Source organism: Limulus polyphemus, unplaced genomic scaffold, assembly GCF_000517525.1.
Source record: "Limulus polyphemus unplaced genomic scaffold, Limulus_polyphemus-2.1.2 Scaffold7479, whole genome shotgun sequence".
In the NCBI taxonomy this organism is placed as follows: domain Eukaryota; kingdom Metazoa; phylum Arthropoda; class Merostomata; order Xiphosura; family Limulidae; genus Limulus; species Limulus polyphemus.
In genome coordinates this window covers 18,323-33,486 of record NW_013673089.1, presented here as the reverse complement: position 1 = coordinate 33,486, position 15,164 = coordinate 18,323, and the positions used below count along the sequence as shown (strand labels likewise).

At 34.5% G+C, this 15,164-nt stretch overlaps 1 protein-coding gene across 1 annotated transcript in view; it reads left to right on the top strand.

Moving 5' to 3' along the window:
* Positions 1–2,488: 2,488 nt before the first annotated feature.
* LOC106474649 (atrial natriuretic peptide receptor 2-like) overlaps positions 2,489–15,164 on the top strand; it is a gene marked incomplete at both ends in the record, with an annotated part of 30,588 nt that continues 17,912 nt past the window's right edge. Inside the window, 2 exons of the mRNA XM_013935341.2 lie at positions 2,489–2,648; positions 9,848–10,003. Coding sequence (XP_013790795.2) covers positions 2,489–2,648; positions 9,848–10,003 — 316 coding nt within the window. The remainder of the gene's footprint in view (positions 2,649–9,847; positions 10,004–15,164) is intronic.

The following is a 15,164-nucleotide window of genomic DNA, read 5'->3' as shown; positions in this document are numbered from 1 at the left end:
ATTCACACTACCGTTCGCGCTCTTTACGACACTTCTTACTTCACTTTTTTGAAAAATAAAATGGTATTTCCTTTTACTCCCGATCAACAACCAAATACCTTTTCTTGAATTATGTATAACACGAACGGATTGAAATATTTAATTAAATTATCTCAAAATAAACCTTCATTTCGGTGAAATATTGAAATTAGCTTGAATTCTTCATAACCTATGAATAGTGGTTGACCCAACGGGTCACGGTGGTCTAATTTATAATTAAAATTTCTGAAATTAATTTCTAATTATTTATAATTAAAAATTTCTGAAAGGTACTTTACTAACTTTTTCTTTAGAGCTTCAGATCAGTAAATTTTTATAAGTTAAGTGAGGTTAAGAGAGCCTGACTCGCAATCCCCGTCCCACTAAACATGCTCGCCCTTTCAGCCATGGGGGCGTTATAATGGGATGGTCAATCCCACTATTCGTTGGTAAAAGAGTAGCCCAAGAGTTGGCGGTGGGTGGTGATGACTAGCTGCCTTCCCTCTAGTCTTACACTGCTGCACCCCAGTGGCACAGCGGTATGTCTGCGGACTTACAACGCTAGAATCCGGGTTTCGATACCCGTGGTGGGCAGAGCACAGATAGCCCATTGTGTAGCTTTGTGATTAATTACAAACAAACAAACTTGCACTGCTAAATTAGGGACGGCTAGCGCAGATAGCCCTCGTGTAGCTTTGCGTGAAATTCAAAACAAACAAAGAAACCTTTAACTAAATGAACAAAGGTATTACATTTTCATGATTTTATGCTAATTTTATTAATAAATTATGATCAGAAGTTAATTTTATAGATAAAAAGATATCTTCTAAGCTAATTAAGTCAATTCAGTATAACAAACATATAAGAAGTACATGATGTCATAATTCAACAGAAACGCAAAAACTAAAACCTATAGTAATTAGAATGTACCTTTTATCAATTAAATACCCTAACTGTTAGCGATTTTTTCGGTCGTAATCCCAATAACATTTCACGATGTTTTCAGGAAATTTAGTTTAGTCCTAAATCCATATAAGCTAACAACTCAAATTGACTTTCATAATAATAATCAATGAGTATTAACAAATATAAACAGGTCATATTTGATTATTTTATTGATTTGAATTCATTATTTTAGAAATAAAAACCCCTGTCGACTACTAAAGAAAGTTACCATTAAGTACCCATTAGGTTATCGGTGGATAACTTTAAGTTAGAGTTGTAATATTTTTCGCACACTCCTCCCCACCCCAATCCCAGTAAAATTGTTGGTGACTAACTTTCAAAGAAAATTTGTTAAAAATTAAACAGTTGAAGAAAGCGTAATGAAACCTAAAATAAAATATAAATATTCTATTCATATCTTCGAGCCCCTCAATGGCACAATGGTGTGTCTGCGGAGTTACAACAATACCCGTCGTGGGCAGAGCGCAAATAGCCCATTATGTGGCTTTTTGCTTAACTACAAACAAACATATCTTTGAATATAAGATTTAGATAAATTAAACTCTAGGGTCACGTAGTTTGGTGAATATGTATACATATGCAACATTTTCTCGTTAATTGGTACCATTTAAAAACTAACACACTCTTGGTTACAATATGTCAATTCTAATAGGTAGTAATCATTAATCCAGCAATTTTTCTATTTAACAATCTTCTATCAAAAAACTCTTTACAATTGAGCACCAAGAAATCATCAATCCGACAATATTTCTGTTTAACAATCTTCTATTAAAAACTTTTCAATTGAGCACCAAGAAATCATTAATCCGACAATATTTCTGTTTAACAATCTTCTATTAAAAACTTTACAATTCAGCGTCAAGAAATAATTAATCCAACAATATTTCTGTTTAACAATCTTCTATTAAAAACTTTTCAATTGAGCACCAAGAAATCATCAATCCAACAATATTTCTGTTTAACAATCTTCTATTAAAAACTTTACAATTGAGCACCAAGAAATCATCAATAATAATAATATTTCTGTTTAACAATCTTCTATTAAAAACTTTACAATTGAGCACCAAGAAATCATCAATCCAACAATCTTTCTGTTTAACAATCTTCTATCAAAAAACTCTACAATTGAGCACCAAGAAATCATCAATAATAATAATATTTCTGTTTAACAATCTTCTATTAAAAACTTTACAATTGAGCACCAAGAAATCATTAATCCAACAATCTTTCTGTTTAGCAATTTTCTAGAGACAAACTGGTTACAACTTCGCTTAATATGTATGACTAAAGGAAATTCTCCTCAACTAATTATCCCTATATTTTATCGAACAACGTTTAATTTTTGGACAATCCCCACTAGTATCTAGGATGTAGATTTGTCGCCTGATTCTGAAAAATATTTTAGCACGTGAGGTGACTTTCAATGTGATTTGTGGGACAATTAAAGATGCTTTAATCAATTTTGTGATTTAAGAGACACCTTAAATGTTTTCTCTCTTCACAGGGTATGGCTTATCTCCATGGGAGCGAGGTTCGTTGCCATGGGAACCTGAAGTCTTCCAATTGTGTGGTTGACAGCAGGTTTGTATTGAAAATCACGGACTTCGGTCTCCACAGCCTACGGGCTTATGATGAGAATGTTGATTCCTACGACTACTGGAGAAGTAAGTAAATACTAAACGTGTATGCTTTTAAAGTACGTTTTCGTCTCAGAACATTATTCAAAAGTGCGTAGTCACTCGCCCACCTTTTATTAGAAAAGTAGTCCAAAAATAGTGAACATTAATCTTAGCAAAGATTTGGCGTGGAAATAAAAAAAAATCATTTAACGTCGACAATATCAAAATAATACTTAGATTAAATCCAGAAGTCAAATCACTAAACTTTTTATATAACTTAACAATCAATGTTTACAAAATCTCGGATTAAAAGTACGTTGCTTTATAGCTGAAGACATTTGATGTCGTTTCGGTGTTTCTGTTAAAATAATGAAAAAAAATCATCATTTTTTGTTGGTTGTATTTACCATATAGTGGTTTTAAGGCTTACGTGAATCTCTAGTCCCCCCTCCTCGGGGCAGCGGTAACTCTACGGATTTACAACGCTAAGATCAGAGGTTCGATACCCCTCGGTGGACACAACAGATAGCCCGACACAAACACACAAGTGATTCTCTACGTTATTATTTTGAAGATACTATGAGATAAGGCCTATATTGTGTGTCCAGCTGTGGGTCAGTGGTAAGTTTAGGGACCTACAATGCTAAAGTTCGGTTAGGTTCTACATGGTGGACAGAGCTCGGATAGTCCATTGTGTAGTTAAAGCAATGATAATTATTGTTTCGCAAATGGTGTGTATCAACACACATACTTGTGTTCTGATTTTACTTCTCTTTCTTGAAATCGTCATCAAAAAGACACAGTATGTTACATAAATATATCAGAAGTGTATCGTGATGTTACTGCAACAAAAATGGTCGCCCAACATGCTCTAATGAAAGTTTCTCCATTTTTACTCTTTCCCCCGATTTTAATTCCAATATTTTCTTTATAACGATACTTTAGAAACGACGGTTTGCAGACAACGGTTTAACCTGATAATCGATTTTCATTCTGCTAGCTGAAACAGGAAAACACGTTGATGTTCGTTGTTTAAAGATTTAAACAAAACGTCCATGTCTACCGTTCTTTAAGTCTGTTTTATCATATTGGTTCAGGTTGGTTTTTCAAAGTCATGACAATATGGAGGAAAGCCCATAAATCTTGACTTGAAAACAAATTTTATCTTTTCTGGTTGATTTAAATATGGTATATAATATATATAATAAATATGGAAAAAATTCCATACCAATAACATTATTGTGTTATAGCATTTTCTGAGATGAGTTGTGTTTACAAGTTTGGTTGATAGAAAGGTAAGACGATTTTTTATTTTTTTTTCAAAATATCGTTCAGATAGTTCAAAGACAATGGGGAAAGGATTACAATATAAAGCAAATGAAACAAGGCAGAGATTAGGAAGCAACAGGTTCGTTGTGTAATCAGATTCAGGGTTTGAGCAACGAACTGTTTCATTAGCCTCAGTATTAATTGTTAGCGTTATGGGGATTCTTTGAACGACCATCTTAAGATGAAATGATAATAAACCAGCTATTTCCCCTCAACGTGATTTTACGGAACATGACTTTTTGTTTTGTTTGTTATTAAGCACAAAGCTATACAACAGGCTGTCTGTGCTGTGCCCATCACAGGTATCGAAACCCAGTTTTTTAGCATTGTAAACCTTTAGATTTATCTCTAAGCCACTCGGGGAATGTGGAACATAATACGCTTTAAAATAATTGATAGTGTAGAGATCTTTTTTGATAATTTCCTTTTTAAATAGGACAACGTTGAATAGTTTATATATATGACTAGCGAAAGTACCCGGCTTCTCTCGGGTTATTAGGTTGATAGTGTGTGTGTATTCTGAACCCATTTTAGCATAATAATATAACCTATATACGTTTGTTGCTAAGCAACATGACATAAAAGCCATTGTTGGAACGCATTGTTACCAAAACGCACTGGCTTTTCTATATATTATAAGTTGTTATATAAGGAACCACTTCTTTTCTTTGTGGTTTTTCGCTAGCTTGCCTCATTAAAAAGATGCGCGCTCGTACGTGGATAAGATAAATAATACCTAGGTACACACCCTCAAGGTCCACTTAATATGGGTGCAAAATTTCAGGTTTCTAGGTTTTTTCTTCTTGGAGCTATGGCGGTCACAGTTCTTTTCTATGTGGTTTTTCGCTAGCTAGATTCATAAAAAGATGCGCACGTGGATAGGTAATAATATACAGGTGCACACCTTCAAGGTCCACTTAGTATGTGTCCACAATTTTAGGTTTCTAGGTTCTTTCCTCTTGGAGCTGTGGCAGTCACTCACACACACTCTTTTATTATTATAGGTAACATAAATGGGTCATTTGAAACAGGACAGCGTTGAATAGTTTATATATGGTTAATTGGGGATGAAATACGACAAACAAGTACAAGTCTGACATGTATGAATTTATCTCTTTTTCATGTTGTGGTTTTCCTACAAACATATCTATAAAACAGATACAATAGTAAGTGTATGCGGAGTATGCGTTTGTTTGTATGTATAGGGTTAGAAAGTAGAAAATACTGCAAAACTTAAATATGCTTGGATGCAACATGGCTTACCTCTACGTAACTAATAAACTTTCAGGCGCTCTACGGTACAAGAAAAAAATGAACAGGATGCTAAATGCTCTTTGTTGTGTATACCAGCTGGAAACATAAAACATTGATTATTAGAGTACCTGTTTGTTTGTTTTTATTTGTCTTATTGCTATTATATCATACTGAAACACCGCGATAATGTTTTATACGAGTAATATAAAAATCATATCTATTTTGAAATTTAATTTTCTTTTGAAGGCCATGTCTCTGGTTAGAAATTAAAAACTCGTCAGAGTAGGTTTCCACTCTGCCGACGGTTCTGTCTGAGTTTCGTACACGAGCGCTTCATCCCAAAAACACACCATAAGAGTTTGTTTGTTTGTTTCGGAAATTCCTTCACACCAAGCTATACAACAGGTTTTCTGTGCTAACCGTCCCTAATTTTAAGCTGATGCATTAAAGGGAAGACAACTAGTCGACATGCCCACTGGAAATACTTGGTCTACTGTAATCGTATATCAGGGATGATTGTTATTCTTGTAACGCATTCACGGCCCCAAAGTGCAGAGTGCGTTTTTCTTGCAACGGGACTCGAACCATGGATCCCCATATTCACAGTCTGGCACGTTATTCTGTAGTCCACACCCTTCCTATGAAGAAAGACTTACGTAACAACATAATGCGGTTGGTTAATAATGATTTTTGTGAGAAGTGAGTTTCTGATTATAAAAAAAAAAAACATTTATTTGTGATTTTTCCCCTTTCGTCACCAAAGCCCCCCAGTGGCACAGCGGTATGTGTGCGGACTTACAACGCTAGAAACCGGGTTTCGATACCCGTGGTGGGCAGAGCACAGATAGTACATTGTATAGCTTTGTGCTTAATTACAAACAAACAAATAAAATCGTCACCAAAACGTAGAATTTTAGTGATGAAGCTAAAGAATCAGTAAAAACCTAACCTATTCTTTGATTCGCTACTCCAGCCTCACCACGGCTCCTTTACATCAAATCCTACAAATATTATATTAATCTAAATATCAGTTTAACGTGTTGTTGTTCTTATTTTTTTATTTAATGCAAAACGTTAACGTTTTTAACATCCGGGTATCAGGAATCTTCTACTTATCATACTTCAACAGTACACAATTTTTTGTCTGAATACTAAGAATTTATGAACATATTATGTGTAGATGTATGAAATAGGGACAAAATTTGTTTGTTTTGAATTTCGCGCAAAGCTACACGAGGGCTATCTGCGCTAGACGTCTCTAATTTAGAGGTGAAAGACTAGAGAGAAGGCAGCTAGTTATTAACACCCACCGCCAACTCTTGGGCAACTCTTTTACCAACGAATAGTGGGATTGACCATCACATTATAACGCCTCAACGGATCAAAGGGCCAGCATGTTTGGTGGAACGGGGATTCGAGCTCCCTAACCACCTGGCCATGCCGGGCCTTACAATTAATGACATATAGGCCTAATTGTAACGTTTTGTGTAATTCCTTCATAATATGTTAGTTAGTGAAACAGAAGGTTTTTTCCAGTGAATGAGCGGTAAGTTGACGGGTGAATGTATATGATGATCCAACGGCGAGTTTGTTTGTTGTTAAGCACAGATAGTTTTGTTTGTTTTTTTTCGTTTTTTTGGTATAAATATTCGTCGTGATTCAATTATAACTTATGTAGTAGAATGTCAAAAAAAGAACAGCGGGAAATTAAAATTTGATCATTTGTTCCACACACACATATACCAGATATCAACGATCAGGGTCCCCACACATAAACACAAAATGCATAAATTAAGAAATGGATCTGAAATGAAAGAGCCAATTCCATTTTTTTTTAACAACATGCAGTTTTCGTTTGTCTGTTTGTGCTACACTAGAAGAATATCAATAACGTATTTTCAACTGTTACTTCAATATTAAGATAGTGTGTTTCTGGAGACTGGAAGATAATACAACACGACTTTTTGAGTTACTTTCATATGCAGAAAAACCTCTTTGTTTCTAACATTCTCCTGATTCTCGTCTTACTGCATTGGTATCGGACCAGGGGGACCAGACCCGCATATCCAGAAGGATCTATTTTTATCCAAAATAATGACTCGCTATAAACACATATATATATTAAAATGAATTAGAGATAAGGCAAAAAAAAAGGTTTAATATAAAAGATAGAAAGCCGTGCAATTTCGTCATTGAACTACGTTTTTTTTTTTTCACATTAATTGTGATTGTGTTTTATCTCTGATTTCCGTCATATCTTAGCTCAAACTGCCTCCAAATAGTCACAAATTATCACTGTAATTGTAAAAGTATTTATTACGAGATAAAGGCCCCCGAGCCTTCCTAGTTTCATTGCACCTGTCAATGACACGTGCGTACTTAACTTCGCGGTCCATTTCTAATTTGAAACACGCACAAGCACGTTTTCGTATCGACGCCTTTGGATATTGTGTGAAACATTTCACACCATCACTACCCTGTATTACTCCTTACGTATTGTTTAGAAACTTCTTAGAAAAAATCGAAGTGCCCCCAAGTGGCACAGCGGCATGTCTGCGGACTTATAACGCTAGAAACCGGGTTTCGATACCCGTGGTGGGCAGAGCACAGATAGCCCGTTGTGTAGCTTTGTGCTCAACTTCAAAGTACAAAAACAAGTTACTTTGTGAAAAATCGATAACTTTCAGAACATTCTTAACTGAAAAAATCTATAACTTGCAGCACATTCTTAATTGGAAAAATCGATAACTTTCAGCACATTCTTAACTGGAAAAATCTATAACTTTCAGCACATTCTTAATTGGAAAAATCGATAACTTTCAGCACATTCTTAACTGGAAAAATTTATAACTTTCAGCACATTCTTAACTGGAAAAATCTATAACTTTCAGCACATTCTTAATGGAAAAATCTATAACTTTCAGCACATTCTTAATTGGAAAAAGCTATAACTTTCAGCACATTCTTAATTGGAAAAATCTATAACTTTCAGCACATTCATAATTGGAAAAAATCTATAACTTTCAGCACATTCTTAACTGGAAAAATCTATAACTTTCAGCACATTCTTAACTGGAAAAATCGATAATTTTCAGCAAATTCCTAACTGGTTTTCTCAATCAACAGAAACGAAATAACAAATACAAAAAATTCCAATTAAATAATTTCAAAAAATAGCCGTTTTTTTTTTTCAGTAACATTTTCAAAAGTTGATAAATGAAATAGAAGATAATTTGAACAATGTTTATTTATTAGAAAACAGAAATATATGGTAGAGCGAGCCTTGAGTCTGAGTCTATCCTCAAACTACCGAGAGAAAAACGTTTGTTCTCAATCAAAGAATAAATTGTGATTTATTTGGTGATAGCTCGAAATTTATGAAGCTCATGGGGAGTTGGTCTTTTTATATTGGATCTAATAAACTAGCTGCAGTAAGACATTCATATATTAAAGTAAATAAAAAGATAGTCTTTTAGACTTTAGTAGAAGTCTCGTTTCGGGAAAAAAAATAAAACATTTGTAGAAATATGAAGTTCTAGTCACAAACATACCAGCCTTGGTAGGTAGTTACGAACCTTAGATTGGGAGTTTGGGCAAAGTTAGGCTAGATGAGGTACCCTATGCTCCTTCCCTCCTTCATATTTAGCACAACACTCCCTCTAATTCAGAATACTGACTTTCCATGAATTATAATAAAGCCCTCCAGTGGCACAGCGTTATGTTTGCGGACTTACAACGCTAGAATCCGGGTTTCGATATCCGTGGTGGGCATTGTGTAGCTTTGTGCTTAATTACAAACAAAATTATAATCAATAACATAGATCTAAAAAGCGAATAAAACAGATTACTGGATCGAATTTCATTTTGAATTTTATCAACTTTTCTTTTACTCGCACACAGTGTAGATCTGGGAACATCTTCAGGAATGCGTTTTCCCCCTGTAAAACGCTCTTCACTGCTGAAAAAACGGCTAGGCAGTATAACACAACTACTGGGAACGTCCCTCCTCTTCTTCTGTCTACTGTGTTTGCTTTTCTTTTTTTCATCCTTTACTTGTTAAATTCTAAGCTTTGTTTTTGTTTTCTCTCGCTTATGTTTTTTGTTTAATTTTTAAATGGTCCCCTCTTGCTTTTCTAGATCTTAATTTATTTGCAATGTGTATTTGCTAATCAATGATTTCTATATGTTTCTCGAGCTCATCGTGTCACGAACTTTTACTCTGATTCATCATCTTTTCTTTTTTAAGCTAAATCTTCTGCCTCATATTTATTACTTTGAAGTGTTGAACGACCACATAAGTATCAACCTCGTGCTCTCTTTCAGTGACTTAATTGGTTAATTTTTATCTTTCGCCGTGTTTTCTGTTGCAGTAGCATTTGTACAAATAGCTGGATTTCCTAGAGTGTCTGTTGATAATTAGTTCGATTATTCTATAAGTTTAATGTCTTTTAAAACACCCTATAGTAAAAACCGAGCTATTTCTAAACGAATTTTCCCTCGACTCCAAATTACAGTTTGTATTTGTGACAAAAAGAAAGAAAGTAGAGCGATGAATAGGCATCGATACATTTGATAAATTGTTTTTCTTCTTGATAATCTATTCATTCAGAAATGTGCATTTTCTTTCGAAATTAAGTGTTTCTCGCTTCCTCTCTTCCTAGGAAAACTGTGGACCGCTCCCGAACTTCTGCGCATGCCTCTCAAGTCGAGTGAAGGTACACAGAAGGGCGATGTGTATGCATTTGCTATCATTTCACATGAAATTGTAGTGAGACAAGGCCCTTTTTATCTTGGTGTTTTAGACGTCGTCCCAAGAGGTAGGGCTTTTTTGTGTTCATACAAATAAACTTTGAAATTATATACATTTATGTAAATACTGCATATTGTGTAGCATTACAAGTATCCCCCCACCACCACCATCACCACCAAATAGAAAGAAGAAGAAGAAGGATTGAGACATATAATAAAATAGTGTAGCTACATAATCACTGCAGTTAGCTTGTGTATGTGAAGCTTTTATTTCCGAGCGGGATTCACCAGAAAAAAGCAAGTTTAACACTCGGTGGCATGTGCTGTTAAGGTGGTGCTTTTCCTTCGCAACAGTAGGGCGCGTGGTTGACAGCCGAGCAAACGAGCTCTGTTGGAAGGAAAGCAAACGGAGAGCCTGATAAAGGTTATGGCCACGTCCGAGAATCAGAACGTCAAACTAGCAACGGTGCAGTGTTCCTTGGAATGCTGTTACTGCCAAAGTAAGTCCGTGTTAACATTTTAGATTACTCAGTACACTAGTATTAAATTTTATTTCAGGAAGGAAGTAAAGGATTTTATTTCAGGAAGGAAGTAAAGGATTTTATTTCAGGAAGTAGAGGAAGTGGAAATTTAACGAATGTGTTACTCAAATACTGAAATGTATACCCTTCAAAAATCAAACCCACAATAGCTGCAATTTCTCATAGTACATATTGTTTATGTTGCACTGAAAATCAGTTTATGAAATGTATTTTGTTGGGTTTTTTTTATCAAAATCTTCTGGGTTATTTTTTCATATCTAAGCAACAAACAAATAAAATGTTAACGAAAATAACTACTAAAGATGTCATTCTTTAAAAAAAAAGACATATTACGTTCTTATAGAAAAGATGACGAAACCTGATTTATGGTAAATTCTCAGTATGATCCCTGTAAAATTTTTGCGGTAATACATAATCATCCAAATGACTTATTATTATTTTATTTTCGTCATCCATTACGAGTATGTACAAACGTAATTAATAGCTGTTGATATTTAAACCATGGTATTAGTTTTAATGTTTATCATGTTATAACTCATCCTTAACATCATGACGCTCTTGTGTACTCTAGATTAATTTAAGGTATTTGTGCAAAAAATGTTTTAAGTAAACATTTGTCGAACAACTTACACTCCATACTATCTTCCAAAAACTTTTGTTATACAACAAGAGAACTAAACACTGGTTGTAGCAACATTTGTAGCTAGTCACATTTTAAGCATGATCACTTTAGCAGCGAAGTTAAATTTATCGGAACGTTTCGTTTGTTTCATTGTTGGAGATGCCTTACTATATAAGGATGCCTGCAGATATATAAAGGTATATAAGTATTCAACTTACAAATAACGAGAAATGTGAATTTAAAAATTTTATAACAACGAATTGGACTGAGTCAATCTCTTATATAGGAACAATTGTGACAAAGCCAATCTCTGTAAATCGTAAAAAGGAACAATTATGAATGAGCTAATCTCTTTAAATCTTATAAAGGAACGATTGTGACTGAGCTAATTTCTTTAAGCCTTTTAAAGGAACAATTGTGACTGAGCTAGTCTTTTTAAATCTTATAAAGGAACAATTGTGACTGAGCTAGTCTCTTTAAATCTTATAAAGGAACGATTGTGACTGAGCTAGTCTCTTTAAGTCTTTTAAAGGAACAATTGTGACTGAACTAGTCTCTCTAAATCTTATAAAGGAACAATTGCGACTGAGCTAATCTATTTAAGCCTTTTAAAGGAACAATTGTGACTGAACTAGTCTCTCTAAATCTTATAAAGGTACAATTGCGGCTGAGCTAATCTCTTTAAGCCTTTTAAAGGAACAATTGTGACTGAGCTAGTCTCTTTAAATCTTATAAAGGAACAATTGTGACTGAGCTAATCTCTTTAAGCCTTTTAAAGGAACAATTGTGACTGAGCTAGTCTCTTTAAATCTTATAAAGGAACGATTGTGACTGAGCTAGTCTTTAAATCTTATAAAGGAACAATTGTGACTGAGCTAATCTCTTTAAGCCTTTTAAAGGAATAATTGTGAATGAGCTAATCTCTTTAAATCTTATAAAGGAACAATTGTGACTGAGCTAATCTCTTTAAGCTTTTAAAGGAACAATTGTGACTGAGCTAGTCTCTTTAAATCTTATAAAGGAACGATTGTGAGTGAGCTAGTCTCTTTAAATCTTATAAAGGAACGATTGTGACTGAGCTAGTCTCTTTAAGTCTTTTAAAGGAACAATTGTGACTGAACTAGTCTCTCTAAATCTTACAAAGGAACAATTGCGACTGAGCTAGTCTCTTTAAATCTTATAAAGGAACGATTGTGACTGAGCTAATCTACTTAAGCCTTTTAAAGGAACAATTGTGACTGAACTAGTCTCTCTAAATCTTATAAAGGTACAATTGCGGCTGAGCTAATCTCTTTAAGCCTTTTAAAGGAACAATTGTGACTGAGCTAGTCTCTTTAAATCTTATAAAGGAACAATTGTGACTGAGCTAATCTCTTTAAGCCTTTTAAAGGAACAATTGTGACTGAGCTAGTCTCTTTAAATCTTATAAAGGAACGATTGTGACTGAGCTAGTCTTTAAATCTTATAAAGGAACAATTGTGACTGAACTAGTCTCTCTAAATCTTATAAAGGTACAATTGTGACTGAACTGGTCTCTTTAAATCTTATAAAGGAACAATTGTGACTGAGCTAATCTCTTTAAGTATTTTAAAGGAACAATTGTGACTGAACTAGTCTCTTTAAGCCTTTTAAAGGAACAATTGTGACTGAACTAGTCTCTTTAAATCTTATAAAGGGACAATTGTGACTGAGCTAGTCTTTAAATCTTATAAAGGAACAATTGTGACTGAGCTAATCTCTTTAAACCTTTTAAAGGAACAATTGTGACTGAGCCAATCTCTTTAAATCTTATAAATCAAGGTAAATAATTCAGTCACACGTTAAGGTCTACATGTGTAGCTTCAACAAGACAAATCATTCAGTCACACGTTAAGGTCTACCTGTGTGGCTCCATCAAGGTTAAATCAGTCAGTCACACGTTTGAAAGATAAAAGTATAAACTGGAATCAATGCTATAACATACTCAGACATTTTATGGCCTGGGATGTCTCAAACCGATCAACGGCTGATGGACTTTGGTAAACTTGTAAAGAGATAAAGAAACACTGCCTTCAGTGTATAGTGCAAAAGCTTCCTGCAGAGTGAAATAATCCTTATCCAGGTCCATTACGCAGAACACCATCGATAGGGACTGTAAAATATAAACATTCACGTTTCTGTAATCTCACCAAAGATTGGGAACGACATTCTGTACTTTAAAACAATAACTGTCTTCCCCTGCGAAGTGAAACATGTAAAATATCCCATATAACAATAAGGTGTCTTGCTGAAGAACGTTTAACAGTTAAGTTCAAGCTGAATCACTAATATATATATATATTATTTCTTGCTGCATACACGAGGACTTAATGTAGTGTAACCAGAACAAAAAAAAAAAAACGCGATAAAGCCTTTACTCAATGTTTACTATTATAGTTTTTTATTCGACAAAACCTAACCATACTGTTCCTCCGGAAACACATCAGAATTATTGTTTACCCGTGAAAAGAACGGATGCTACTTGATACTGCTGTTGATCTATGGTGTATGGTAGTTATTTTGGTGTAAAGTTAATAGTTTAGAGAAAAAAACTATTAATCACCAAGGGTGTTAGAAGATTAGCAATCCTCCTGAATGAGGCTAAAGATTAAAAGTTCGTAGAATGGTCATCGTTCTAATTGGGCCAAGTGGGCGAAAAAATGAAATAAAAGAAGAAAATAATAATATATATATATATATATTGCTGTTGGAATCGGCCTCAGAATTTATATTTGCGTACTGTACTTTTCTCACCATCATGTGCACGTGATGGAAACCCGTGAAGATCTGACATGACATGTAGGTCCCGGAAGAGTAGACGCGTCATTAATCATCCGATGTGCTTAATTACGTGGTTTAATTCTGACATGCAGGACTGTTTTCATTCGACAAAGTCTACTTTAGGAGTTATGAGACTTAGAAGTAGACAGGACAAGGTTAAAGTTAAAAAAATCGGAATAATAAGCTTTTACAACTTGAAGTCCATGTTAAAATTAAAACTCAGCATTTGCTGTTCTTTTTGTTGCCCTCTCTTTCAAAGATACTCAGCATTTATTGTTGCTGTTGCCTGTTCTTAAAAATAATCACCATTTGTTGCTGTTGTCTCTTCTTTAAAAAACTCGGTATTTGTTCTTGTTGCCTCTTCTTTAAAAAAACTCGGTATTTGTTGATGTTTTCTGTTTCTAAAAACTCAGCATTTGTTGCTGTTGCCTGTTCTTAAAAAACTCACCATTTGTTGCTGTTGCCTGTTCTTAAAACTCACCATTTGTTGTTGTTGCCTGTTCTTTAAAACTCACCATTTGTTGTTGTTGCCTGTTCTTTAAAAAACTCGGTATTTGTTGATGTTTTCTATTCCTAAAAACTCAGCATTTTTTGCTGTTGCCTGTTCTTAAAAACTCACCATTTGTTGCTGTTGCCTGTTCTTAAAAAAACTCACCATTTGTTGCTGTTGCCTGTTCTTAAAAAAAGTCAGGGTTCTAAAAGCAACAATTAAAGTGAGAAGTCGTTTGGCTCACAACTTCCCTTATCCCCCTGGTAACTCAGTGGTAAGTCAGAGAGCTTATAACGCTACAATTCGAGTTTCGATACCCGCGATAGGGCAGAGCAAAGATAGCCCATTGTGTTGTGTTCAACTACAAATTGAACAAAAAATCCACGCCCTCTATGTATTCACCATGAGTTAGTGGCATTCCAATGTCATGTCAACTAAAGCTTTAATAATATAACATTCTGTTTTACTTATGGGAATGGTTTTCAATCTCACTCCTAAAAGGTTCATCAGAAAGACAAGCATTTTATATCTACGTGATCAGCAAATACATTAGTTTGTTTCCTACTTGGTTTATCTCCTGCTATTCATTCAGAAGGAAACTTCAAACAATTCAGTCAGCTGAAATTACCTTATACTGGATGCATATTTGCTTTTACACGAATATAGATTATTTGTCTTAGACTTTTGTCATTGATCACTTGTAGAACATTTATTTTATAACACTGCCCTAGCCGTCCCTAATTTAGCAGTGTAAGACTAGAGGGAAGGCAGCTAGT